The sequence below is a fragment of the Anomalospiza imberbis genome, chromosome 15 (genome assembly GCF_031753505.1).
Source record: "Anomalospiza imberbis isolate Cuckoo-Finch-1a 21T00152 chromosome 15, ASM3175350v1, whole genome shotgun sequence".
Taxonomy (NCBI): Eukaryota; Metazoa; Chordata; class Aves; order Passeriformes; family Viduidae; genus Anomalospiza; species Anomalospiza imberbis.
The window spans coordinates 10675413-10703073 of NC_089695.1; the positions used below are offsets into that span (position 1 = coordinate 10675413).

At 43.1% G+C, this 27661-nt stretch overlaps 2 protein-coding genes across 12 annotated transcripts; one reads left to right on the plus strand and one right to left on the minus strand.

Moving 5' to 3' along the window:
* Positions 1-1858: 1858 nt before the first annotated feature.
* HNRNPA0 (heterogeneous nuclear ribonucleoprotein A0) lies at positions 1859-12165 on the minus strand. 6 transcript variants are annotated; one of them, XM_068205802.1, is made up of 3 exons: positions 11024-12165; positions 2907-2972; positions 1859-2009 (listed from the first exon to the last, which is right to left on the minus strand). In XM_068205802.1, the coding sequence occupies exons 1-3, from the start codon at positions 11791-11793 to the stop codon at positions 1988-1990; spliced, it is 858 nt and encodes a 285-aa protein (XP_068061903.1). In that variant the 5' UTR covers positions 11794-12165; the 3' UTR covers positions 1859-1987. The 6 variants fall into 6 exon arrangements, with proteins under 6 accessions (XP_068061903.1, XP_068061904.1, XP_068061905.1 ...); XM_068205803.1 differs by having other exon boundaries at positions 10956-12164; XM_068205804.1 differs by lacking the exon at positions 1859-2009 and having other exon boundaries at positions 2049-2972; positions 10956-12164.
* A 536-nt stretch (positions 12166-12701) lies between these two features.
* Positions 12702-27499, plus strand: LOC137483043 (neuropeptide Y receptor type 6-like). 6 transcript variants are annotated; one of them, XM_068205813.1, is made up of 5 exons: positions 12702-13870; positions 17823-17947; positions 22048-22126; positions 24246-24322; positions 25324-27499. In XM_068205813.1, the coding sequence occupies exon 5, from the start codon at positions 25342-25344 to the stop codon at positions 26458-26460; it is 1119 nt and encodes a 372-aa protein (XP_068061914.1). In that variant the 5' UTR covers positions 12702-13870; positions 17823-17947; positions 22048-22126; positions 24246-24322; positions 25324-25341; the 3' UTR covers positions 26461-27499. The 6 variants fall into 6 exon arrangements, with proteins under 6 accessions (XP_068061914.1, XP_068061916.1, XP_068061913.1 ...); XM_068205817.1 differs by lacking the exons at positions 12702-13870; positions 17823-17947 and adding exons at positions 18011-18574; positions 22815-22914; XM_068205815.1 differs by lacking the exon at positions 17823-17947.
* Positions 27500-27661: the final 162 nt, after the last annotated feature.

The window sequence follows — 27661 nt, forward strand, 5'->3', positions numbered from 1 at the left end:
CTCTTTCAACAATTCCTAGTCTCAAGTAGTCGAAAATTACTCCTACATCTAATCTACCTTTGATCACTGAAAACCATATAACCAGTTCTCAGAGTAGAAAGGTCCCCAAAACACCTGTTCCAGCCAGTCCCACCATCCCTCAGCCCATCAAAACCTTTCCAGATTCCTGTGACAATTTTCAGATCTACAGTGAAAGACCAAACCCCCCAATTCCAAGGAGCCTCAGGGAGACAGGAAAGAAAAGCATTGCCAGTGTCTCCACAGCAGCAAGGAATTTCTTCAATAAAAGTGGCATGAAGGGAGGGAATAAAAACAATCCCTACCAATCTGATCCAAAACTCTCTCCTGGCCCAAAATGCAGCAGCTGGTTTAATGCTGAGGTTATAAGGAAAGGACACCAAGTGATTATGAGAATTTAATTCTGTGAAGAGCCCCAGTACAATCAGACAGCACCTTGTCAATCTCCACAGCCTCTGCAGAAGCCTGAAAGGTCATTTCACCTCCCAGAAACCCAGCAGAGAGCAAATGGCATCAAATTGGGAAAAATCCTTCTTAGTTCTGCAAGGCAAACTGCAAGAGTTGTGAATCACTGGATCATCCAGCCTGGATACAGTGCAAACAATTCAGGAACACTTCACTCCCCTGTACATACCCGTTTCCAAGTATGTACCAATGTTCAGGCTCCAGAAACCCATATCAAGCAATTTCCTATCTTCAGCAGCTCCCCTGCTTAGTTGCATAATATCTTCCACTAAATTATTCATCAACTTTCTTCAAAAATCTATGGTTTCAGCATTGAAGAGCTGGGAAAGGTGTAAATAAAACACTGCATTCACAGAAGCTTCTAAAGCTGCATCTTCACAGCCTAAATTATTTTTCATTCTGTTTTTTTCGAGAGATACAGATATTTAGATAAAAATATATGCTGATATATATAAACATATATATTTTTTCAATGCATATATTATGTATATATATTTATCTTTGAGTGACCAAACTGATCTCTCCCTGAAGGTGGTCCTGCTTTGAGGGTTCTTTGGACCAGATCATCTCCAGGAGTCCCTTATAAATAAACTTATTTTGTCATCCTAATTAAATAGATACTCATTTAGACAGATCTGTATTTAGACCATATGCTTTCTTAGAAAAGGTTCTTTAAGGAGATTAATATAAGAAAAGCAATATATAGGGTATCTGCTGGAATAGCTGCCTTGGTAGCTCCCAGGCCAATTGCAGTCACTTGAAGGTGGTACTCAGGTACTGGCTCCCAAAGGACCTGGAGATGGAGGTGCCTCAGCAGAGGAGTCCTGAGGGTATCTGCTGCCCAGCTGCTGCTAGAATTCAGTAACAAAACCAGATCAGCAGCCACAATTTACCTACTGCAGCAGCTGACAGGAATCCAAGTGCTCACAAGGCTCAAAAGGATGCTCTGGGAGAGCTCCCAGGTAAGGACCTTCCCAGGGCTGGAACCAGGGATGTTCTGGCAGCTGAAGGATAAGAGACTCCCACCGGAGCACTGTTTTCTAAAGCATGTGATGGGTAGAGCAGGGGCTGGAGCACCCAGGCCAGCATTCCCCCCGGGATGTGCATTCCGGTGGAGATGCTGCAGGAGCCACCAGCCTCCAGCAGCGCTCCGGGCTGTTGCCCTCTGCTGGCACCCATCCCACTCCCGTGCTCCTGCTTGTGCAGGCCAGCACAATCCAGCTTCAGAACATTAGAACATTCAGAACATTGTTTTCCTTTAGTCTTTTGTATAAATCACACTTCCTACAAATAGTGGGTTTATTGCAACAATTTCATAATAACATTACCACCTTTAGGGCAGCGACCCCTGACCATCTTCACCCCCATCTGTGATTTCTGGGGCATGAGCCACTCCACTTCTCAGCTACACAGCAGTTACCCAGCAGCTGAAAATGCTCTTACTGCTGCTCTCCTGACTCCTTCCTGGAGCATCAGTCACGGATGTCACCCGCAGTCACCTCTGTCAGAGGCACACACTTCCTGCCCTGCAGTCATATTACATATTTATCAGAAATCTGCAGGAAGATTTTCAGATTGATTTTATTGTTTAGAATTTAGTGCTCAAAATGAAAAGAAAATCAGGAAGAAAGCTGTAAAAACAACTCTTGTGGGCACTAGAACAAAGGCAAAGGCCGGTATTCAGTTGCCTAAATGTTACCAAGTCTCTCTGCCTCCTTAGTCTGCACCTACTGACTGTACAGTTCTTGCTACAGGCTCAGAAAAAGACTGAACTTGAGAAAAAGTTTAAGCTATGGACCAAAAAGTGTGATTTTTTAAACCAAAATTTTTCTAATCAGATATAATTTTAATGTGATTCTTCATCTTTAAAATACAACCCTTAATGTTTCCTTACTACCTTCTGTAATAAGGGGAAATTATCCATATGCTTCATAAAGATGTATGGCTTAATTAATATTTGTATAATATAACTTAGACGGAACAGCATAAACAAACATTCCCATTCAGGATCTCAACACCACAACCCAAGACTCTTGTTACTGTTATTCCCTGTACACTCATTTGTCTTGCCCTCTTCTTGGAATTTTTTTAAACATTTCATTTCTTGCTCTTTGCAAAAACCAAGAAACACAGCCCACCACCCTCATATTGTAACATAATGTGCTGCAGCATCAACACAAATGAGTGAAATCCACAGATGCCATACACAAAAATTTAAACAGGATTGTTTCTGCAGGCACATTATTTTACCAGAACAGAAAAAACTGTTTCAGGCAGCATATCTTCCTCACAGGTAACAGACTGACCTTCATTATCTTGCCTGGTATTTTCTGGGCAAAGCTCTTTTTCTGTTCAATATTCCATAGTTTATTCAGAGTAGGAACTGTATGTCAGGGGCTCGGCTCAGGTTTCTGTTCACTTACTCGACTTTTGTGGTGTGCTTTTCAGGGCTCAGCTTTCCCATCCTCTCATTCACACAGAAGTGCACCCTGTGAAAGAAAAAAAACCACACTTTAAAAAGGCATCAGAGATTGCATGGCATCAGCTCGTTGCAACACTTTTGGCACAGAGCAGCTCCAGCAATAAAAAAACCCCAGCTCTTCCTTTCAAAGGTGATGTTGCCCAACTCCCTCTCATCTGACTCCCCAGTATTCCAAAAACAAGGGCTCCCTGTTGCCACCACCTACACCCAAAGCCATCGTAACATTTCCAAAATACACGTGGTGCTGATTCATCGCCAAGCTCACGCCTCAAAGATTTAAAAGTAAAATTGATACCACACAGAGGAAGTTGAGGTTTTAACTGATGCTGGTTGAGTAAAAGCAAATTCTCATAACATCTAAATGATGTCATTTGAGAAAAAAATTATTTGCCTGCATTTAAGAGTGCTGAAAGTAATGGAGGAATGGGCCTAGAGGGAAAAGGCACACTGACTGCAGGGGCTGGAGCTCCCTGTGCTCCTGGGCGTTTCTCTTTTTCAGGAGGACTCTCCTCCATGGAAGTAACAGCAGAAAGCTGGCACTACCCTTGCAGAATGCTGTTGCTAACCACCCTATGCAAGAGGCATTAGCAGTGACAACTCCAAACATCCTGCAGTCCAGTAGTGATCTTGGGGGAGAAGTCCTGACCTTGCAATCAGGTCTCAAAGGAGCTCTTTCCAACAAACAGAGCATCATTATTGCAGCAGCGGTGGAAAGAAAACAAACAAGTTCAAATGAAATATCACAGTGAAGGACTTTGGCCAAATTTCTTACCCAGTAAACTTAAAAGATTACTAAAACCTGAAAAGGTACTGCATAAGCACAAGGAGAGAATCAGGGATTTAGCATCAGGAATCTTTCACAATGCTGTGACCCAGCCCAGGAAGAGCCAGTGAGCCTGAAACCAGAGGACATCCCTTCTGAGGAGGGAGGGGATCTGGAGGATGAAATTGGAGTAAACTATTCAAAACACAGCCGGTAGTGCTGTGCTTGTATACAATAACAAGGTAAGCACAGCCTCCCCCCAGGGCCATGCCCTGCCCATGCTGCAAATTGTTCATCAGGGTGTGTGGCTGGGAGAGGGAGGCTTCCCGCTGGAGCTGGTTTAGTGTACAGTAAAAAAACAAGATTATTGATCCACAAAGTAAAAAGCACATGAACTTCCAGCCCCAAACTACTTGTGCATTTTACCTAGCATTGCTTTAATCCATGCCTGTGCTGCAAACAGGTTCAGTATTCCAGAACTTTCTCCTTCCCAGGCAGTGCCTGCAGTGACTACAATCATGCTTCCTTCCCCCCAGGGTTCTGTGGAAAGCAAATTTTCTTACAAAAAACGGAAAATCCATTGTAAAGCTACAGAAAGCAACAAAAATTACAGAAATGACAGAAGAGACTGAGATGGTACTCATCTTTTATACTGACTAGATTACAGACTGACAGTGTGTTTTCAGATGTGTGGCTTTGCATGTCTTTAAATTCAAAGAGCATTCCCAGGAGAAGAGGGCTTCTGTGAGACAAGCCAGTTGGCAATTCCATGGTACAAAGTAGCACTTGAACAAATTATGTACTTTCAGATTGGTCAGCTCATTTTGCTTCTAAGGAATTTTTCTGCAATGTTAATCAGTGATTGGTACTTTGATGGTGGTGAGCAAATGTGCATCTTGACATATTTCCAGCCAGAAATGTAATTCCCTTCTAAACTGGCATAGATTCCTCACTGCATTACTCATGAAAAGAGGTATTTATAGTAGTTTGGTGAATATAATATGCACCAAAATTGTACACAGCTCAATATAGCCCAATTTTTTTTTTTTTTTTTTTAAGAAGAGCTATTCTTTCAAATCTGTATTTTCCATCTGCGAAAGCATTTGGGAATGAAACCGTAAGCATCATGCTAAGAGGGTTAATATCCAGATGCCTCAGACAGATGGCATTATTAGTCTGCCTGGGCTTGACATCTAGTTTTCCAAGTTAAGGAGCTTTGGTTCCTTGGATGGCTGACAATCTGAGAATAGCCAGGGCTCTAAGCCTGACGTTTACTGTAACAACAACAGGCAACATTGCAGCTTTGCCTCAAAGACTTTTAGAAAAAAGTTACACCAAGATTAACCACACTCAGAATGTACTCTAAAAAATGCTGTTGAAGCTTTAGGTTAGGACTCCTACTGGCAAAGGCTGAACCACAGAGAACAGTACTTGAATTTTGGTTTTTAGGCTGGCTGTATTTTTTTCTTTTGCTAGACCTGAACTGTACCATCTTTTTAACTGTTCAGACTATTCAGCAGGCAATACAGGAAAAAGAAAAATCTGAAGAATGGCTCTCTTCTGCAATGAACTGCAGCTTAACAGCTGTTCTTCTTTCAGGGTTCCCACTATCCATTTTCCCAGAGAGATGTTTTTAAGGGGAATATAGATTTTATAGGATTAAAACACTCTGAGAGTCATATGAACAAGAGGTATCAGTTCAAAAGTGACTATTTCCACCCATTTATATATAATAGAAATTGGTGAGTGTTCTGGGAGCAGAGAAGGTAAAAAGACTAGGATTTGTCAAAGAGAACAGCAACAAGAAAAGCACCCAACTCCATTAGCCCTTTACAAGTCCTCATATACAGGTAAATAATACAAAATTCCCAGGGAAACATATATAGCAGGAAGACTTTCATCTTGTAATGAGAAATATACATCTGACACTCATCAACAGCAATGCTTACATTACAGCACAAATAAATACTCATTAAAGGTAAGTGGAAGTAGAGGTAACGAGTGTGTGTATAAATGCACATTCCAGAAATAACAGAGCAGTAATGTTTCAACAGGAGACCTAAAAAATGCCCATCAACAAAAGCAAATAGTGCTTGTTCAGGCTAGCTCAGAACTCTTTGTGGTGTGCTTGCATTGTGAAATACATTTTTAAGTGAAGCAGGGATACAACTGCTTTATTCATTAAGAAATACAAAAATAACAAGCAGAAAACTCATCTTTAAGGGACACATACACCAGATAACAGAATCAATTATGCAATGCATGTTAAATAACCCATTGTTTTGTAAAGTATGCCTCTGGCTAGTGTGAAAGACTAAAAATTGGGTGTTACACTTTTAATCACCTAATATTAATCCAAGGTATTACCCATATAGAATTTGAAAAACCACTGAAAATGCCTCCTTCCAAATAGTTCAGAAAGTAAAAGGTCTGTAACAACGTAAACCACATAAATGTGGTATAAACTGTTGATTACACGATAAACACTAATCCACAGTAGTTACAACAGGTCAAACAATCCTAATCTAAAGGTTTGGATAAGCTGCCTTCTATCAGAAACCCAACCCTCTCACACACTGTAGGAGCAAAACCCCATTGTCACAAAATATGCCGTGTTTTGTTCACTGTGTGCACATCAGAGGGGTGTCCTTCGGGCTATTTTTTAGGGATTAATGATCAATATAATGATTTAGGCCAAGCTTTTTCATTTTAGAATAAACATTCAGAGGTATGTAGAGAAAGGAAGCTGCTCTCTTTTCACACTCAAATGGGAGGTTGAGGTCCTCAGCATTTCAGACCCTTTTTGGCAGCAGTGGCAATGCCATGTTGGGGTGGCAGTATCAGCTGATAGAGCAGGGTAATAAACCACTTTTCTGACCTACACCATCCAATTAGACCTTCCAATGCCAAATGAAAGCAAAATTTGCTTTACAAGGATCTCAGTTGCAGGTGAGGGGGAGGAGGACACCATAAAGCATTTGAGAACTTTACATTTTTAGCCATTTTAAGTATTTCTGCTTCACAGGCCGTTAAGTCCACATGTGCAAAGTATCTGGTAGAGTTCAGGCACACCTCCTGTCAGTGCCCAGCTGTGCACACCCCCACCTTCCCACAGGGCTGAGCTCCTGGGAGCAGCACGGCACTGCCAGAGCCAGTACTGGAGCCTGGACTGCAGCTATCGTAACATTCAACACAAAAGCCTGCCCAGTCCTGGAGGTAAGGACTGTTACACTACAGAAGCCTGCAGGACAAGACACAGCTTTTATTTTGCAAGTGTGTCACACCAGCAGTGACCCACAGAGATTTACTGCCGTGGAAGCTGTCTGAGCTGTTAGCATGTTCTAAGCCACCTTTCCAGCACCTGATGTTAAAACAAACAGGTACTTCCACAGACTTGTGCAAGTATCACTGCACTGCATTTACAGGTGTTTAGCGTGTTTCTTTTTAATGCAGTACTAGTCAGTATTATGAAAGTGTAAGTTAGGCTAGTTTTATTAGCCAAATAAAATTTACAAGTCAAGAACAAATTATATTTTAGAGCAGACATGAACACCCATTACTATAAAAAAACTATATGTACATCACAACACACCAAGTTCAGTGACACTGTAGTCTGAAAAGTTTGGTTTTGGGAATTCTATTTTGGTCATGCAGATTACAAAAATAAAAAAAAAAAATCTGTGTTTTAAGAAAACTACCACATTTTTACTGTATTAAATGGTGAAAGCAAACTAATTGCTCTTATTTTCTATTTCTCACAGGTGACATCAACACAATGGAGCATTTGGTCCTGAACAGAAGGCCATTAACTTACCAAGGTAATTTTAGACATAGGAATTTCAGAACTCAACTACAAACTAAGGAACAGCAAAGTAAAGTTACTTTATTTCTATCTTCCTTACCTTCCTAAAGCAACTGTGAAGTCACAAACTTATTTACATGCCAGCTATACACCTTATTTCAGCTCAGTTCTCCCTATGCACCTCTATGCAGACAAATCCACCCAGGGCTCAGAAAATCATTAAATACTTGTAAACACATAAGCAAAGGTTTATCAATAAATCTCTTATAACTAGGAACTGTACCAGAAACAGGTTTATATTCCAAGAGTCTTGAAGTCACCGTGTCTTTAATGCCAACCCATACAGATCTGCACTTCTCTGTATTCCATGGTACACCCTGGCATTGCTGCTCCTTCCCCAGCCTGTGCTCCCAGGATCCTCTCCAATGTCACCTGCAGGATCACAAATCCTCACTCCCAAGAGACCAGGGGTCACGGAGCAGGTGCCACCTGCTCAAGCCACCAGAGAACATGGTTAAACAGGTGACAATCTTTTGAGGGCGACACTAGGCACCCTATCCCTAATCCACATGCGATTTTTGGGATCAGCGCTTTGTCCTAGCACACATTAGTCCCACAGGGACTACTGCACACAGGTAACAGCACATTTCAGCACAGCACTTGCCAAATTGTCAGATTTCACAAAGTCACTTTTTTAAAAACCTACTTGTTTCTAGTATCAACATATTCTGTCACAGCACATAACATGAAAATACCTTAAAGCTATAGTTGGTGCACAAACCTTTAGCTTCCCAAATCAAATGATAAGACACACCACAAAAGTGAATTTAACTATTTCTCTGCAAGCCAGGCTGTTCCTTCATAAGGTTAAGGCAACAACACTGCAAAGACTAAATCACACCCCCAAACTAACACATGACCTAAAACACATGAGCTGCTCATTTCAGCTAAAAACACAAAAACTGGGCTTCAGATGAAGTTCAAGAATGACTGTCCAACACAGCTGTAAAGTGCAAAGGTACAGAAAAAGCCTTCAAGTCCAGCGAGCTGAAATAAAACCACCTGAAGCTGTGCAGGGACAGGAGCTGGCACTTGCAATGTTTTATAAACTCAAACTCTGAAACTTGACTTACAACAATGTATAAGAGATGCTGGTGCACAACAGTGACTAACAGGCTTTTGAGATAGAAAAATTACAATATAATTGCAAACAGCAAGTTATTTTGAACCTATTCATAAAAGCTCAGCTAAGCCAAAGAGAGCCAGTCTCCATAAGAGCCATAAACAACCACAATCACGAGGAAACTCAGCTCTCAGTTTAAAGCCTGATGATACCAAGACGTTCTCCTGTTTAAGCTCACAAAGGCAATTAGGCTGATGCAGTTTTACTTCTAATAAAATCAAAGTTCATTTCAATTTAAATCATCAAGTTAGACTGATAACAAATAGTAACAATACCTTGAAATTTCATTCGAAATTCTTCAGCCCAGAAGCACCAAGCCCTACACATTTAACTTTTCAGTGGAATCAGTGGGAATTATATGCCTAATATCTTGCATATCTGGAGGAAAGCAAAAAGCAGCTTTTATGATGCAGTCCCATGAAACATCAGCATTCCAAGAGCTTAGAAACCTGAAGTCAAAATAACTTTGTACTTTTTAAATGCATGCCCCACATCATACATAATCTCACTCAAGCATATAAGGAATTCAAATCTTTTATTTGATATCCATAAACCCATAAACGTTGCTATTCTATATTTCTATGCAGGAAGGCAGTTTTCTCCTAAAACATTATGCTTTTTAATAAACAACAAACTTTAATTCTATTGCGTGAAAGGGCTACAAATATACATTTTTTAATCAAGCAGACTACACAGATATCTTTGCTTTACAACTGGCACCTATGGTACTGGTACACTTGCTGGCTCACTTCTCAGAGCTCTTTGTCCAGTTTAGATCACCACTTTCTGAAATACGGGCAACTGCAATTGTTATTTGTTAAATTACGTGCTGAGGCAGGTATTGCAAATCCATTCCTTTTCCCCCCCCACCCAACCAGTAGCCAGGGACCCCATCTTTATTCACATGCAGATGTCACTGCATTCTACACCAGTCATCTAGTGGCATAAAATAACTTTCCAAAGTCTGGTATAATCGTCAGCAAGCCAGTTTTACTCCTGCTTTAAGGAAGCCCACAGCACGGGGCTGCCATCCTGACAGCAGATGGAGCTGCGAGAGTTCTCAGGGAACTTTCAGGAAGGACAATAGTTCCGAGTGAAATCTGTTAAACCGGGGCTAGGAAAACGAGTATGCCTTTAATAGAAGGGATAAATGTCGACCCTTTCCTGGAAGGAATCACACACAGACAAACCAAGGACTTGAAAACTAAGCAATAAGAAATTCTGAACATTTTATATGAATGAAGCACATGCTTAACACAAACTATTTCTTCAAAACTACACAGTACATACGTTGATGAAAAAGTCCTACAGAAAAAACTGACCATGTCGGCACGTCAAGCTGCCTAGTACAAGATGGTGGATGCACACAAACTGCCAAAGTGAGAACGAGTATTTAAAAAACAGACCACATCCACGGATTAGTACTTCAAAAATTTCTCTGTCGAGTGTTGGAAAGCCACTAGCAAAAAAGTCAGGACCTTTACTGGCAACAAAATATTTACTACTCTAAGTACACTGAGATTTTTAAAGCAGAAGAACACCTGCTTCAAACCTAGGAAAGCCTTAAAACCGTGCGGAATTGATCCTAGGAAAAAAATTAGACGTGTAAAGGTCAATGAACACAATGATTTATTTAAAAAATAAAAAACGTAAAAACCATTTTTTCCTCCTTTACAGAAATGTTAAAAGTCAGTCATGGGATCTGAGTAGCTTTTGTAGAAAAAAACGTAGTATCCAGGCATCGAGTCCTTACAACAAAGGAACTTCCCCCCAACCCTCCCCAGTTTTTACTCCAGATCAGCAAGACACTTCCCACCCCGCAACCCCCAAAAAACAAATTAAAACAAGACATTTTTCGTTGCTAGTATAAAAACGACCAAGGTCCAAGTAATAATAAAAAAATAGAGTCCATCAATGACTGTAACACAAAATATGTGTATGTGGGGCCCAGTCCATCTTCAGAGAGAAAGAAGTGGCACAGGCAGCAGAGGCGACCCTCAGGGGGCATTTAGGAGCCGCTCCCACAGCAGGGAGGCATTTAAAAGGAGCTGCCCTACGGCGAATGAGGGGAGAAACCATTTAGAAGCTGCCCCGTATCGAAGGGAGGGCTCTCCACGCCCCCCCATCAATGGGTATGGGGCTCCAGCTCAGAAAGAGCCGCCCCCGTAGCCTCCCCCACCATAGCCTCCTCTGTACGGTCCACTGTTACTGCGGCCCCCCCAGCTGCCGCCCCCTCCTCCACCTCCTCCGCCGCTCTTCATGGGGCCGTAGGAGGACTGGTGCTGGCTGTAGCTGCCGAACCCGCCGTACCCGTTGCCGTAGTCTCCGCCTCCCCCTCCGCCGCCGCCTCCGTAGGAACCGCTGCCATAGGAGCCGTACCCGCCGCCTCCTCCCCCGCCGTAGCCGCCGTAGCTGTTGTAGCCGCCGCCTCCTTTGGAAAGCCCGTTGTGATCCCGGTTGCCGGAGCCGCCGCCGCCCCGACCCCTTCCTCCTCTGCCTCCCCGGGAGGGCCTGGAGGAGCCGCCGCCTCCCCCGCCCGCCTGGATGTCCTCCTTGGGCACGGCCTTCTTGACCTCCACTCGGTGGCCCTGGATCGGGTGGAACTTGACCACGGCCGCCTTATCGGCGGCGTCGTGGTTCTGGAAGTAGACGAAACCGAAGCCGCGCTTTTTCCCGCTCTGTTTGTCGGCGATGATCTCGGCCTTCTCCACGGGGCCGAACTGGCTGAAGTGCTGCACCAGGTCCCCTTCGCCCACGTCCCCTTTGAGGCCGCCCACGAAGAGCTTCTTCACCTTCGCGTGAGCGCCGGGCTTGGCCGAGTCCTCCCGGGACACGGCCCGCTTCAGCTCCACCGCGTTCCCGTCCACCGCGTGGGGGGACGCGGCCATGGCGGCGTCCGCCTCCTCCACCGCCGAGTAGGTGACGAAGCCGAAGCATCGGGAGCGCTTGGTCTGCGGGTTGAGCACGACCACGCAGTCGGTGAGGGTGCCGTAGGCCGCGAAGTGCTCCCGCAGCCCGGCCTCCGTGGTCTGCACGTTCAGCCCGCCGATGAACAGCTTGCACAGCTGCGAGTTCTCCATGCCGCCTCCGGTGCCGCGCCTGGGCCTGGCGCCGAGACTCCTCCTCCTGTTCGGGGGCAGCTCCGGAGGTTTTTTCCCCCCTTGCTCCGTCTTGCCGCTTCTTCCCCCTGCGAGCAACGCGACCTCACGGCTGCGGCGGCCGCCGGCGGTAGTTCCCTCGGCGCGGCCCGGCGCCTCCGCTCCGCCTCACCTGACCGGCAGCACAGTCGGGGCGTCCCCGGTGCCGCCGCTCCCCCGGAAAGGCGGGCGGGGGTGGGCGCGAACACAGGCGCGCACAAAATGGCGGCAGCAGCTTCTCGGGAGCGCGGCCGGCGACTGGCGCCCACACAAAGGGGCCGCCGGGAGCCCCGCCCCCCGGGCCTTCCTCCCCCGCCGGCGCAGCCAATGAGAGCGATGCGCCGGCGGCGCCCGCCACTCACGTGTAAGGGGCGCGGCTTAAGCCGCGATGGACGTGCGCAGCAACCAATGAAAGGGCGCGACCTCCGCAAAAAAAATCCCGGGGTTCGCCGACGACGGACGCGGCGGGCAGCCAATAGGGACGCGGGACGCGTTCCGCGCGCGCCGGGCGGAGGGGCGCGGCGTGCGCGTCAATGCGCCGGGCCCGCGGCCGGCAGCCAATGGGACGCCGCCTCCGGCCCGGCGCGCGCTCCCTCCCCGTTGGCCCCGCCCCGCGGGGGGCGGGGCAGCGCGCGGGGGGCGGGGCGCGCGGGAGCGTTTGAACGGCCGGGACCGTTGGGCGCCCCCGCGCGCGCCGCCGGGGCGGAGCCGCGCTGCCGGCCCCAGCCCGCGGTCACGGGACCGCGTCCGGGCGGCGCGGGGACATCGCCAGCGAGGCGGGCCCCGCACCCCGCCTGTGCCAGGACTCGGCACTGCGCTCTAGAGAAGTCCTTCCTCGCGCCCCCGTGAAACTTGCTGTGCCTCTGTTGCTGCCGTTGCCTCGCGTGGCCGTGGTCGGCGCCGTGAAGCGGAGCCCGGCCCGCCTCCTGGCAGCGCCCCGTGGGTACGGACGAGCCGCCGGGCTCGGCCCCGGCTCCGGCGCGGTCCTCACCCGTCACCCCCGGCCTTCCCCAGGCCGCTCCGTCCCGCTCCTGTCTGCGGCCCGTCAGCGGCGGCTCTTCCCTCGGTTGTGCCCCGCTTCCCCCCGGCAACCCGCTCCCAGGGCACAGGGGCAGCGGGGGAGGAACAGCCTCAAGGCGGGCCGGAGAAGGTTTCGACTGGATATCAGGGGAGAATGCTTCACCGAAACCACTGCAGCCCTGGCACAAGCTGCCCAGGGCCGCGGTGGAGTCGCATCTCTGGAGGGATTTAGAAGATGTGGCGCTCGGGATCACAGTTCGGTGGTGGCTTTGGCAGTGCTGAGGAAGGGTTCCATTCCACCATCGTGAAGGGCTTCTCCAGCTTGCACATTTCTGTGATTCCTTCTCACTCGCTATTCCTGCTACTGTTTCCTCCCCTGCTTTCCCTTTCCAACCCTATCACAGCCTACGCACCCTTAAGATCTCTCCTTAGCTCTGAAAAGGAGGTATTTTCTCAGAGAAATGATTGGAGCTGTTCCAAGAGTGTGCAAGCCTTGTGGAATGATGAATAATGAGATAATTTTCCTTTTTTTTCCTCTTACTTTTATAATACATTAAACATTGCTGTCATGAAGACTGCAGCATTACTTTCAACTTAAGTGAATTTTTCATTAGAAAGATTATTTTTTTTTTGGTCTTACAGCCACTAGGGTTTATGTTAAAAATTAAGCAGGAGCTAAGAATGGCTGTCGTGCTGCATTAGGCACTGTGAGGACGTAGTTCCAGTTTCCTGAACTGATCCTGCCTTTTCCCATGTGCCAGCCTTGATGCTTCTGCAAACACACAGCATCCACATAGGAGAACTGAGACAGCCATAAACGGTTTTATCAAGACAAAGGAACTGGTTTTCAGCTGCCTCAGCTTTCTGAAACATTTTTTGCGTGACCTGCTAGTGCTGGCAGGAGGGAGGAAGCAGAACTGCAGCATCCCCCTGATGGGGATCAATTAGAAATGCTCCCTTGGAGACACAGACACAAGAAGAACATTGACTGTGCTGGAAGGTTGGTTAACCACAGCCCCAGAGGAAATCCAGGGAGGCTGAACATGCTTTTGTCTCACAGGCTATCATTAACCTGTAGCATTGATACTTGCTATACAGTAATCTAATTTTACTCAGGTTGGATATTTTCTATGCTATAGCCAAGTCTATAGTAAGAGTAACCTATTAAATGACTATGTTTGACAATCACAAGGAAAGTTGTCATGGGTTTAGATCCATTTATCTCAATGCATGAACCGACACCATCACTTTATCTAGTTTAACAAAAGAGAATATCCCAGAATGCTGCTGAAATATCTCTGGTTTTAAAATAAACAGACATATCCTACATACAACATATATTGTATTAAATAAAAATCTTCCCAGAGGCTGTCTGCAAGCTGCACATAAATTACAGGAAATACAAAACTATTTTGCCTACTAGTTATTGTAAGAGCTGTACGGCCCTTCACAAGATAAATTAGTACGTGTCACGTGGAAAATAATCCATGAGAGTTTTATAGACCTATAGTAATTTAGAGCAAAAAGGATGAAAAATTAAGAGGAGATAATTATGGCCTCAACAGATAAAGAAATCGAAGCTTGTTTACAGCACACTTTCTCTCCCTGAAAGTAAGACAGACAAGTAAGCCAAGGAACAGATCAAGGAAAAATGTCACAGCTTGCATCACGAGATGAGGGTCTTTAAGATGTGAGCAAATCGGTAGGAAAAAATCAGCCACTGACTCAATTCAGGTGTAGCCCAAATTCTTCCTCTTCATTTACACTTCTAACTGGTTGATTAATGAAAGGAAAATGCCTTTAAGACACACATACCCATGTCTTGCAGGTGGAAATGTCTCCTCTGAAAATGCACAAAGGCCAAACTGCACTTGGCCCAGTGTCTCCGAAAATGCACAAAGGCCAAGCTGCACTTGGCCCAGTGTCTCTGCCTTTCCCAGCTGCCGGAGTGAGCTCGTGTTGCTCATTCACACCTTAACTCAAAACCTGCTCCGAGTTCAGTCCCTGCCCTGGCAGGGCTGAGAGCCTGCACACATCCCCGTGCCCTGACACACCCCAGGCTCTGGGATGCAGGCTTCCCAGCCAGCTGAACATCAGCTTCTCCTGCACACATCTGTGTGCCCTGACACATCCCCAGACTCTGGGATGCAGGCTTCCCAGCCAGCTGAACATCAGCTTCTCCTGCACACATCCCCGTGCCCTGACACACCCCAGGCTCTGGGATGCAGGCTTCCCAGCCAGCTGAACATCAGCTTCTCCTGCACACATCCGTGTGCCCTGACACATCCCCAGGCTCTGGGATGCAGGCTTCCCAGCCAGCTGAACATCAGCTTCTCCTGCACACATCCCTGTGCCCTGACACATCCCCAGGCTCTGGGATGCAGGCTTCCCAGCCAGCTGAACATCAGCTTCTCCTGCAGACCCCAGAGTCCTTCATTCCTCCCAGGTCATCCGAGCTGCCTCGGAGGCTCCAACCAGACCTGTTGGATTCATGCCTGCTGAGGGACCCAGTCACCTGAACTGTGCAGCAAATCACTTGGCACACACATTCTCTGGAACTAGGTGCCTTTCTGTGCTTCTGAAATGTGCTTTTCCTTCAAGCTATGTGAGCCAACGACACACAGGTGCTGCCACAGTGAGTGCAGAACCAAAGATGAGTCTCACTGAGTGTGAGATGTTAACCAGAAACGCTCCAGCAGCCACAGCAGCTTCCCCACAAAATTTTTAAACTGCTTTTTCCTGTAAACTAGTAAATGCATAATACCAACCTATGGATATAAAAATTCTTAGGAAAGTGTCATGCAAAAGAAATACATGCTTTTCACTTTCTGACAGGGCAGTTGCAGCATGACATTTTTTCAGCTCTGATAGCAACCTATAGAATAAAAAAAAATCAGCAGCTGAAGTTTCTAAAATTAGGTGCTTTTTCAGATAAAAGCTCCACCTGTATCATTACCTAAAGGAGATGTGTTTCTCAAACCAGAAGCATTAGCCAAATAATTCCAATTAATTCAATTGTCTTCATGGGACATTTAAATTAGTGTGTTAAGAAGAAGGAAAACCAAATCATGTTCATGCATACACCTTTCTAGTTATCCAGAAGAAATCATTCTACCCAGAGTCCACAGGAGGGCATTGCTGCTTAAGAGATGGAAAACCAGAGCCATCTGAGCAGTCCCTTTCCAACACGACTTCCTGTGTTACTATATATTCTTAGTAAAAGCTGATGCAAAATAAACTATTAAGGAATTCTTTACATCAATTTTTGCCATTCAAGAAACATAACTTTGTCGTGCTTTTTAATGGTTCCAAGCTGACAGAGAGAAAATTAATAATTAAGTTTTGGAAAAGAGCATGAAGGGCAATGGAAAAACATCATGAAGTCAGAAGTAGTTCGTAAGTTATAAATATTTTATCTAAAGCCTCATATAAACACAAAGTCATATCTTTTTAACTAGTTTCAACATCTTTAGTTACATCTGTGGTTTCCACTCTTGGCAGGCACTGATTATTTTTTTAGGCAATTTATGTATATCACTTGAATTTTTAATGAGTTTAAGTATTTTTTTTTTAGTATAGTACAGTGCTCTAGACTTAGATTTAGTTTGACCTTTCAGCAGACAGAAAGCATTTTGAAGTTTCATGCAGACTGTTTGCTGAATTAGTTCTGCATTCACATTGAAGACTGTAATAATATCACCTTAGCTACACACACATTTCACCCAGATTTTTCTAACTGTGCATAGGTGGGAACAGTTGGGAATACAAGGGATTCAACCACAATTTCCCACATCACTCTGAGATACACAAAGAAGCAAAGATTTTTATTTTCATCATTACAATGAGATATTATTAGAGTTTTGGAAGGCTCACTCCAACCCGAATCAATACCTCAGGCAGAGTGTAATTGTGTGGTTCATAGGGAACATTTTGTGTAATAATACAGCAGCACCATGAGCATTCCCAGCCTGGCACCTCACTTTAGTTACAGGTGCAAAAACTTCTGAAATATGTACAGCTGTCCTTGAGAGAGCTCCTGCCTTTTTGGCCAAAGTTTCTCTTTCACTCTGTTCTGCTGTTTGCACTTTCATCTGCATAAACATCAAACATGTGATATTACTTTGGAGATTTTCATTGATTAGTACTGATCAGGAGAGGGGTTTTTGTTGAAAAAGATTAAAAAATACTGAGAGGCAACTAGATGGACTTTTACCTCCCTAAAGTCTGAACATGACACTCCTCAGGATAAAAATCACTACCTTGTGTAAATTCAGATGGAGAATAAAACACTACCCCTCTCTTGTATTTGCTTAATGTAAAAGAAGATAACCTACAGATAAAAAGGTAACAGAATAACCCACAGGTACTATTCTTCAGTAAGTAGTATCAAGGTTTATCTGTTAAACAAAATCTTCCCGGAGCCCTTTCTAAGGGGAGTTTGCTGAAGAAAGAAACACACATTTGTGAAGAGTGAAGTGGAAAGTCATCAGAGAACTGAATTTGCATCCTTTTCTTTGGATTTAAGTTACCATTTTTCCTTAAACCCTGCCCTCCCTCCTCTTCCCTCTGAAGTTCAATTTCTCTTTTCCTCTTTCATCTTTTCACTCTTCTTTAATAATTCATTATTTCTTTCCTTCTCTTTCCTAAAATTCTATATAAAAGCTGGCCATAATTTGAAGTGATGGGATGAAAGTAAGGCAGCAAAATACAGTCTCAAAAGTCAAGATTCTTGTGAAGGATCAAAGAATGTAGTGATGCTGTGACAGATGTGAGAGGGGAGAATTTTCACTGTATCTTAGTCTGAGACAGACCAGGATCCTAAGTTTTGCCAAAGGAAGACCTGGAGCCAGCAACAATCTCAGCCACACTCTGATCTTTTTCACCTGCAAATTTTTCATTATGTATCTTCCAATTAAGTTAAAATCTACTTGCTTTTATTTTTTTCCCCTTAGCTATTCCTGGACTCCAACTCTTTCTCATACCACAGAACCTCTGTGGGGTGGGTTTGTGGTGCTTTTGCATGACTGATGTTAAACTTTGTTTGAACACAGCAGGGAGAGCTGAGCTGTGAAGCTCAGTAAGTACCTGCCTGAAATTAGCTGAAAGATATCCATGCTACTCAAGAAATGTTAAATGAGCTGGTGTAAGACTTTCTAAATGGGAAATAGCAATCTAGAAATCCTGGGTTTAATCCAGAAAATCAAAACACTTGTTACAGTTTGAAACATGCTGGAAAATTAAAACAGACTGAGATTAATGGGAAAAACCTTTTGATTATTTAAGTATTGCTTAATTAACAATTAGGACCCTGAAAGATGTCATGCCATGAGAACAGCAGGGTTTGGTGCTCACAATGTTTTTATGAAAAGACTCTAGAACGAGAAAGAACAAACCAGAGATACAAATTGTCATATTCCCCCCAAATCTGTGAGCTATTGAAATAATTCTTTTGGCAGAGACAACTTTTGGTAAAAGTGAGTTGGAGAAGTTCTAGAAAGCTACAAAGAAATGAATCAGGGTTTGGAAAATGGAATCTATTATAAAAATATGAATTTATGCAGTCACTCTCCTATTACAATTACTCACATATCTTATATCTTTTTCAGTGAGAAAAGTAACTTGGCTGACCCAAAAAATTAGGATGCTAACCTTCCAGCCAGGTAGTGTATTCGTCTCCATCTCAGCTCTATGCCAACTGAATAAGGTCCAGAAATTAGCCAACAGTTCATGGCATGACACAATTTTAAAAATTAATATGTTATTATAAGTAACTCATTTATAGTTATATCAGATTTTTAAACAGTTGACTTTTCATTCTAGGCATGAGCTAATTGAGAATCAAAATCGAGACCAGGCATTGAGGATATTGCAAAGGTGTCCTTTAGAGCTATGCAGTATAATGGAGTGAAACATAAACTCCAGGTAGTGAACATGAATTATTTTTGTGACAATTATTTCCAATTAGAAAAAAACCTCTGAGTCATGGAGCGGGGCTTCAACTTACACATGTACATCCATGGAGAAAAAGTCCTAGTGCATACTTAGCTGTTGCTAGTTAGGTCACATTATGAGCTATTTACTGAGAATCCCTTACTGGGGTGTTGATCTCTCCACAGAACAGGAAAATGTGAGGGGAATGTGTTTTTCCTCCATCACAGCACATTATCTTACTTTCATGGCATTAACCAGCACATCCAACACTAACATGAGATTTCCAGTTATTCTTGTTTACTTTTCTATGCCTCTTTGAAGTGCTATGAAGAACAGTATTTATTAGGAAGCAATAATCCAGGAGAGAGATTTGCAGGTGTTGATTGACAAGAAGTTCAACATGCGCCAGTAAGTGAGTTTGAAAAGTCTGACCTTGTGCTGGGCTGCATCACAAGTGCGTGACCAGCAGGATGATGGAGGTGGTTCTCCCTCCCTCCTGCACTCTTGTGAGACCCCACCTGCAGTGCTGCATCCAGCTCTGGGGCTCCCATGTGAGAAGGATGTGGATCTGCTGGAGCAAGTCCAGATGAGGCCATCAGGGTGCTACAAGGGCCAAGGGAGCTGAGAGTATTCAGCCTGACAAGGGAACTCTCCAGGGAGACCTCACAGTCCTTCCAATGCCTAAAGGGGCTCCAAGAGAGCTGGAGAGGGACTTTGGACAAGGGCCTGGAATGACAGGACAAGAGTGAGTGGCTTTGTAGTGACAGAGGGCAGAGTCAGGTGGGATTTGGGAAGAAATTCTTAACTGTGGCGGTGGTGAGTCATTGGAAGAAATCACCCAGAGAAGCTGTGGCTGCCCCATCCTTGGAAATGTCCTGAAAGTGACACTGGAAGTGTCCTGCAAGTGACTTCCATTCCTGGAAGTGTCCAAGGCAAGGCTGGATGGATCTTGGAATAGCCTTATCTAGTGGGAGGTGTCCCTGCCCATTGGAACTGGATGATCTTTAAGGTCCCTTCCACCATACCAGTCTGTGATTCCATGTCCCTTCAGAGTTGTTACAGGTCTCTGAACCAGCCCTTGGCCAATCTGCTGTTAAAGAATTCCTTCACACAGGAAGCTGAGAAATTGAACATGTACATCTCTACTAAATCTTATTTCTGAAGAAGGAAGCTGCAACAGGCAGAAACAAGGTCTTCTGCACAGGTACATAGGAGAAACAATTAAGGAAAAATTTAGAGCGATCAGCCATCAGCAAAGATTTCTGCTGGCTGAGGAATCATGCAAATGCCAGAGCAAAAGGTGAACTTAGAGGAGTTAAATGTTATTTTTCACCAACAGGTTGTTGCCAATGCTACACAAGTCATTACAAACTTTAAGTTTAAAAACCTATTAAGGCACTTCACCTATCATTTAATACTGAGCAATTTAGAAATGACAAGACCATTGATAAAAAGTAAATACAATTCTGCTATCCATTAACCTTTTTTGCAAACAGACACTCCAGCATTTGGCTGAAAAAATACATTGTGATCCCTCCTCCAGAGCCATGGGTCCCGCTTAGCATACATACCTTTGACATCAGGATTAAACACACCAGGAGCAGCTACACCCACAAACCTCTGATGCTGCATGTGATCTAATTCACAACAGGTTACGACACAATAAAATCCACACGATGGATCATGGATCAGCAGGCTGATGCAACTGTAAAACCAATGGATCATATGTTAAAGACTCCACTTTTTCCACAAATGAAGGACTGCATACAGAATTATATTAGAAACAGAGCCATGTGTAAATAAGCAAAATGACCTTTGAAATTAAGAAATAGAACATCTTTTCATTTTATTGACTTATTTGCTTCATAAGTAGATATGCATTTTTATGGCCTGTTCTGATGCTTATCTATCACATTGCATGTTCAGGTCCTGATTAACTTCCTGTGGTTACACTACAACCAGAAACAGAATTTCTAAAGTACTTTGGCAAAGCTTTGTTTTTATAGTAATAGTGACATAATCAAACCCAGCAAGCTCTAGAAATGCTTTAGAAAAATATATTCCCATTGCTTCATTGCAGCATTTTTGGTTAAAATATCGGAATTCCCAAACCACACCTAGAATAAAAAGCACTGGTTTAAACTAAAGAGAAGGAAGTTTTATGGGGAGGTGTTAAAGCAGTCTTCCTAGTAGTCAATTAGGCACTCGAATACCTAATACAAGATCACCACAGATGATTAAAAAACAGTCTGGACAAACACATAATGAATAGAATCAAATACCTGAAAAGCAGGATGTTCATCTGGCTGGTCACAAAGGCTCCTTCCACCCTGCATCTATTTTATTTGTATACTATAGCATGACAACCAACTATATTTTTAGATAATCAGTTCTGAATTGCACTTCAGTACAGCATCAGTATTGCTCATCCCAAAAATCCTACTGCTTTTTGAGAACCATTCTCTTAAAAAAAATCAGACTGAGATACTGGAAGTTAAGTGGACCCAGGTAAAAATGGAAGAGTTTGTGTAGCAACTTACCAGATTGCAGGTCCTAAGAAAAGCAGTTCCTTTCCCACTCCATAAATGTTCATTCTAAATATTTAGTAAGCTGAATGCTTGTTTTTATAAACATGTGTCTACAAAACGTAGGGACTCTTACTGAAAAAACACTAAGAAAAATAAAAAAGCCTCTTTTCACTATGTGCTAATGCAGTGTGCCATGCCTTGCTTTCAGGAATTGTCTTTATCTGAGGAATATAAGCTAAAATATTGATTTATAATGAAAATCCGATTATCTTAATTGCAATAAAGCAAATGATATGCTTAATAGGATGTGCATGCTCTTTCCAAGCAGCTTATTGTATTGCTGTATCAGTTAAGAAAGCAATATGTCATCTGCAGATGTTTATGTATGAAATCCTGCAGAGGGAAAACATTTGAACTACAGAACAGATTAAATAATCGAAAATGAAATTGCATGATAAGGTGTTCCACGAGGTGGAGGGAAGCAGCACAGTGGAGGAAAATCCATCCCCATGACTACTAGTCCTTCCTCCTCCCTGCTCACTGCTGCTCATCTCCTCTTGGATTCCAGAGCTTGTTTTATTCCTCAGCAGCCTTCCTACAGCCTGGCAGATTCAGTACTGCTGGAAAGTGGGGATCTGCTTTGTTACAGACAGAGAAGGAAGGGGAGTTTAAGTATCACTTTAGGAGACATGGCTTTGCTCTGGATTCTTTTATACAGAAAGAAGATGTGTTTGCTGGCTCAGAGGGAAAAGAAAAATTGTTAAAGCAGTGTGGATATGACTTGAATTTTTCATCAGGTAAGAAGTCATAGAATCAATAAAACTATGACAAAAGTTACTAAAATATCTTTTAAAGCGTTATTTTATTCTCTGTAACTTATATTTAAAATTGAATGTAAATTTTCCTCCGCATTTTAGCTGTGCAATACTTAGGAACTTAATAAACAAGGTTTGTAATTGAAACATTTACTGGTCACCTTGAAAGGATGGGACTGTTCATCTTTAGCATAGTTAAGAAAATACTTAGGAAAGAAAACCTTTCTCAAACTCATTTTATTTTAGACCTTTCTTTTGCTTATGAACATTTCAGTAATGATTCTGCAGATAGATGAATGTAACAAGACTAGGGGTTTATAATATCTTACAGTGTTAAACTCTTACTGTGATAGAGAATCTTTTCCAAAATGCATGGATTAGGGGTTGAAGTAATTAGTTCTTTTTGTTAAACCCTTCAATTCTGATATCAGCTGTAGCTGTGATCCAAGGATGCTGATTCCAATAACATTTATTTATTAGATTAAAAAATGCCAGTATGTATTACAATATAGTTCAACATGCTGTAGTAAATACTAGAGTAACTTATTTTTTAATGCTATGAATACTCCAGATGTTTACCAAGACAGGTGAATTTGTTTTATTGCCAAGGAACTGTTTAAATTGCCTCGCAGAATGATGTGTACTAAAGACTGCACTCTTTAACTCCCAGCACAAACCAAAGAGTAAAAAGAAATGACACATTTTCCTGAGAAAAGGACAGTGTAGATGGAGAGTGTGCCTAAAACTGATGTAGCAAGTGAACTGACTGGGTCAGTACAGGGACTTTTCCCATACAGAAAATGCCAGAGAAGCCCTACCATCCTGAATTCTTGGGAGAGGACATTCAGAATTTGCTATCAAACTGTGTTGTGCATCCATGGAGAAATAATCAAGCTTAGCAAATAGTGCATAAAATATTACAAACTTAGCTCAGCCTCATGGCCTTTTGAGTCCCCCACAGCTTCTCCTGCTCACATAAAAAGCAAGGAGGAGCAGAACTTGTCTTTGAAGGCATCAGATCTGTGCCAGCCAGGTGGACACCACAGGCACTGCAGAGAAAGATCACCCCCTGGGGCAAAGCAGCCAGGCTTTAGATCCTCACACTTCTGAAGTGGCAGGAAATCTCACTGGGGCAACAACTGCCACTGTTGGTGGTACATCTACCATTTAGTGCCTCTGTCCTTCCAGCACAAGCATCCTTGGGTGTGAGAAACCCAGCCAGGCAGTCAGTGCTGCTCCAGGGAAAGGGGGGTGACTGCTCCCCAGGAAACAGGTGGCCTGAAGGGGCTGCTGCCCAAGCACATCATGGGGTTCTGCAAGTGGCTGTCAGTGTCAGTCCCTGGCCTCTCTCCTGGCCTCAGGAGCAGAAGAGTTTGTGGAGCCTGGTGGGCACACAGTGGAGTACCCAGCTCTTGCTCTTGCCCTACTGAAGTAGGGACACCTGCAAGGGACTGCAAAATCTATCAGAGCCACCAGACTTCCGTAGCTTTTGCAGCAGGATTGTAGAGTTTTCCATGTCATTCCCCAATATAGCTTTATCCAAGCCAGGTACATTCTTTAGGGAGACTACAGGGCTTAATGCTAGCCCTGACCACAGTTTAGGTCATTTTTAGGACATCAGGGCCACACAGAGTCACATATATCTACAGCCACTTCCCACTCCAACATGTACGCTCATTGAAAAGCGTATTTTAATCAGAATGAGAGTGGTAATAGATGCTCTAAAGGTGAGCATGGTGTTTTTTAGAGATTTTTAAGAATCCTAATTTGAATCACCCAAACTTAGTTCAAACAGAAGTATCAGGATAAAGCAGTCCAGGATATAACTCTGGCTGGAATATTCTTTGAGTGTTTGTGGGAAAACAACTACAGAATCACAATTCCAGTTTAACCCTGGATTTAGTGTTTAATTTTTTACAGGCAACCAAATATTTTTTTTAAATCCTTAGTGATTAAATAATGGCAATCATTTCTGTGAAAGAGCTGAGAAATCTTCTACACATAAGCAGATTTTTTCTAGCAATAATAAAACATCCAGCTATCCCTTCTTTTTGTGTATTCTCTAACTTCCCACTGCTTCTTCATTCTCCTTTCTCCACAGGCTCTCAACACCATTACTAGGGGTGAAGAATGATCTCCTTCCAGCTAGTTTTCCAGTAATTTCACAGAGGAATTAAGGTAAGTTAAAGCTGAGTTTTGAAAGATATATGTGTAGAACATATATCCACTACCCATTTTTAAATTTTGAAATAGCTCTTTTCATACTTAGCTTTTCCTTTCCCAGGTTGGAAACAAACTCTTTCTGGCTAGAAAGCTGGTGAGCCTTTAAATTAACTTTTGCACTCAGTGATAAATTCAAACCCATCAAGATACTATGTTGAACCTAACTCTTCCCATTAATATCAGTTTTAAAACCACAGAACTGTGCTAATACCATATTTTTTCTTGACTCCTGTTTAAGTTAGAGCTGAAAGAGGAGTTACTTTCTGTATAACTACAATGTGAGCTTTATTTTGTTTACATTTTTCTCAGGTTAGATTTAGGAAAAAGGACATACTATCTTCAATGCATCGGCAGAACAGGAAACTCCCTTTAGATATCATTCACAGAGGCTTTGAATGCCATTTGAGCTCAAGCACACATAACTTTGATTAATTCAGGAGGATTGAGTGTATTAACTCACATTGCTTTGTAGTTCTAAAGAAAATCTAAGTGTGATGTCTAAGCTAGCAGAGTGGTGGCAGGACCCAATTCTTCTTTTCTGGTAATACAAAAGCAACAGATTATCCTTATTGGAATCCATTAAACCTTCTTAAATCTTCAGCAGAGACAGATCTTAGAATACTTTATTCTGAAAAGCAAACTTTACCCACAACTGGTAAAAGAGGATTTGTGTGAAAGTGTCTGTACAAGTTTAGTCAGAGCTGCTATCACAGCTGTTTCTTGGGCATCAGTTATAGATCAGTCAGTGCAGAACCTCAGAAAGGTGACATCAACCTCCTTCCACAGAGATACATAAACCCACTAATAACCATGTGCTTTCCCAGTACTGTAACTAATCATGTTAGATTTGCTCAAAATTTTAAGGACACTGACTACAATGACAGACCCACAGTACACACTGCTTTGAAAATCTCCATGCAAAGTATATTCTAAATAATACAAGGTTTTGTCCATAGGTTGGAAGATGCTTCAGGATGGATAAAGCTGTTCAGCATCCCAGCGAGATCCTGAATCAAACTGTCTCTAACATTAGCCTTTCTCAGTTCTTGAACTTTGATACATGCCAACTTTCCTCCCTTGCAGAATTCTTGCTTATTACAGCTTACACATTGGTTACACTAGTGGGGCTTGTTGGAAACCTTTGCTTAATTATTATAATAAAGAGACGGAAAGAAGCTCAAAATGTCACCAACATTTTGATTGCCAACCTCTCTTTATCAGATGTCCTGATCTGTATCATGTGCATTCCTGTCACAGTTGCATATACCTTAATGGACCACTGGATATTTGGGGAAGCAATGTGTAAAATTGGCTCTTTCATACAAAGTCTATCTGTCTCAGTCTCCATTTTCTCCCTTGTACTCATTGCTATCGAGAGATATCAGTTAATTGTGAACCCACGTGGCTGGAAGCCTAATATTTCACATGCTTATTGGGGAATTATTTTCATCTGGGGGCTTTCCCTCATCATATCCACTCCTTTTTTAGTATTCCACCAAATAACAGACGAACCCTTCAAACATTTGTCTTTCTACAGTGATTTCTACAAGAACAAGGTTGCTTGCATCGAAGCGTGGCCGTCTCTTACAGAGAGACTGATTTTCACCACTAGCCTCCTGGTTTTCCAGTACTGCTTCCCACTGGGGTTTATTTTTATCTGCTATCTCAGGATATTTGTATGTCTTCGACGGAGACGAGGTAAAATAGACAGGATGAGAGAGAATGAGAACAGGCTGAGTGCAAACAAAAGGATCAGTATGATGCTGGCATCAATCGTTGTGACCTTTGCAGCTTGCTGGCTGCCTCTCAATATATTCAATGTGGTTTTTGACTGGAACTACGAGGCACTAATGAGCTGTAATCATAACCTGGCATTTACAATCTGCCACCTTGTGGCCATGATCTCAACATGTGTCAATCCCATCTTTTATGGGTTTCTGAACAGGAACTTCCAGAAGGATTTGGTAGTGTTAGCTCACCACTGCAGATGCTCAGCATCACAAGAGGAATATGAAAATATTGCCCTTTCAAACCTGCAAACGGATGCATCTAAGGGGTCTCTGAAGTTAAATAATCCCCATGTGGATATATAAAATAATCTAACTGCAGTTTCCAAAATTCTGTATTTTGCTGCAGATGGCCTCTTTCTGCAGGTCTTGGTCATGTTACCACCAAGTTTAGAGGAAGTCTTTGCCATTTAGCTCAGCAAAACCAGGATTATGCTCCCATAGCCATAGTCCTAATAGGTACTTTATGATAGTATTAATGCTGGTAAAACCACTTCCAACAGCCCTAAAGATCAATCATAATAAATTATAAACAGTATTAACATCTTCCTTTTTTTCCAATAAAAATGTTTCCATTTCAGCCACTGATGGGGATGTCCTTCCTAAACACCTGGCTTCCCCCAGGTAAACCCTGAACACCGTGGTATTCCTAACTTCAGATGCATTTCACACACTGTTCTCCGGCATTTTTATTTTCCAGCCCTACACCAACACCCTCCCTGATGAAGCTGCAGTTTAGAGGCAGTTCACACTGTAAGGAAGGCCCTCGAAGTTATCCTAAGACCCCACCACCTTCCTTTCTGCCCCCTCATGCAGTTTGCTTTGGCTTAGTGGCAGTTCAGCCCAGAAATTGTATTTTAACAAGGGAAAAGGCTAGAGCTAGACTTTTTTTTTTTTTTATGAACACTAAAACAGGACCCATTTGATGTACTGCAAGTTTCACTCAGAATGATGTTGTTCAAGATGAAATATATATTTAGCATTTCTCCTAAAAGCATTGCATTCTCCAAAGCACCAGTAAAGATCATTGTTTTCTCTCTTATCATCATCACTGCTCCTTACAAGAGACCTTTTAGAATCTCCATTATCAAAACAACCCACTACGAATTCAGAGTAAAATTTGTTTTAGCTACTGACTCGGATTTCTCTTTGAGTAGAAAATTGGTTTGCATTTTAATTTCAGCAATATTTTCCCCCACATTTCCGCACTAGCTGGAGGGCACACTTGAGCAGATGTGGTCATTTCTGTTCACAGAAATACAGTTTCTGTGTTTGAAAGCATTTTCTTTAGTAACACAGTGCAAAGAAGCTTAAAGGGATAATACTGAGAGAACTTTTTTTAAACTAAAACATTTTAAAACCACTTTCAAGTGTGGCCATAAAAAAAGTAGCCAAACCTTTTCTTCATCCATTATATAGAGGTGACATAAATAATCAGTTAATATTGAGCTGTTTAAACGCAGTACTTAGAACACTCTAGTCCAAAAACTCACCATGCTTCCTCTTG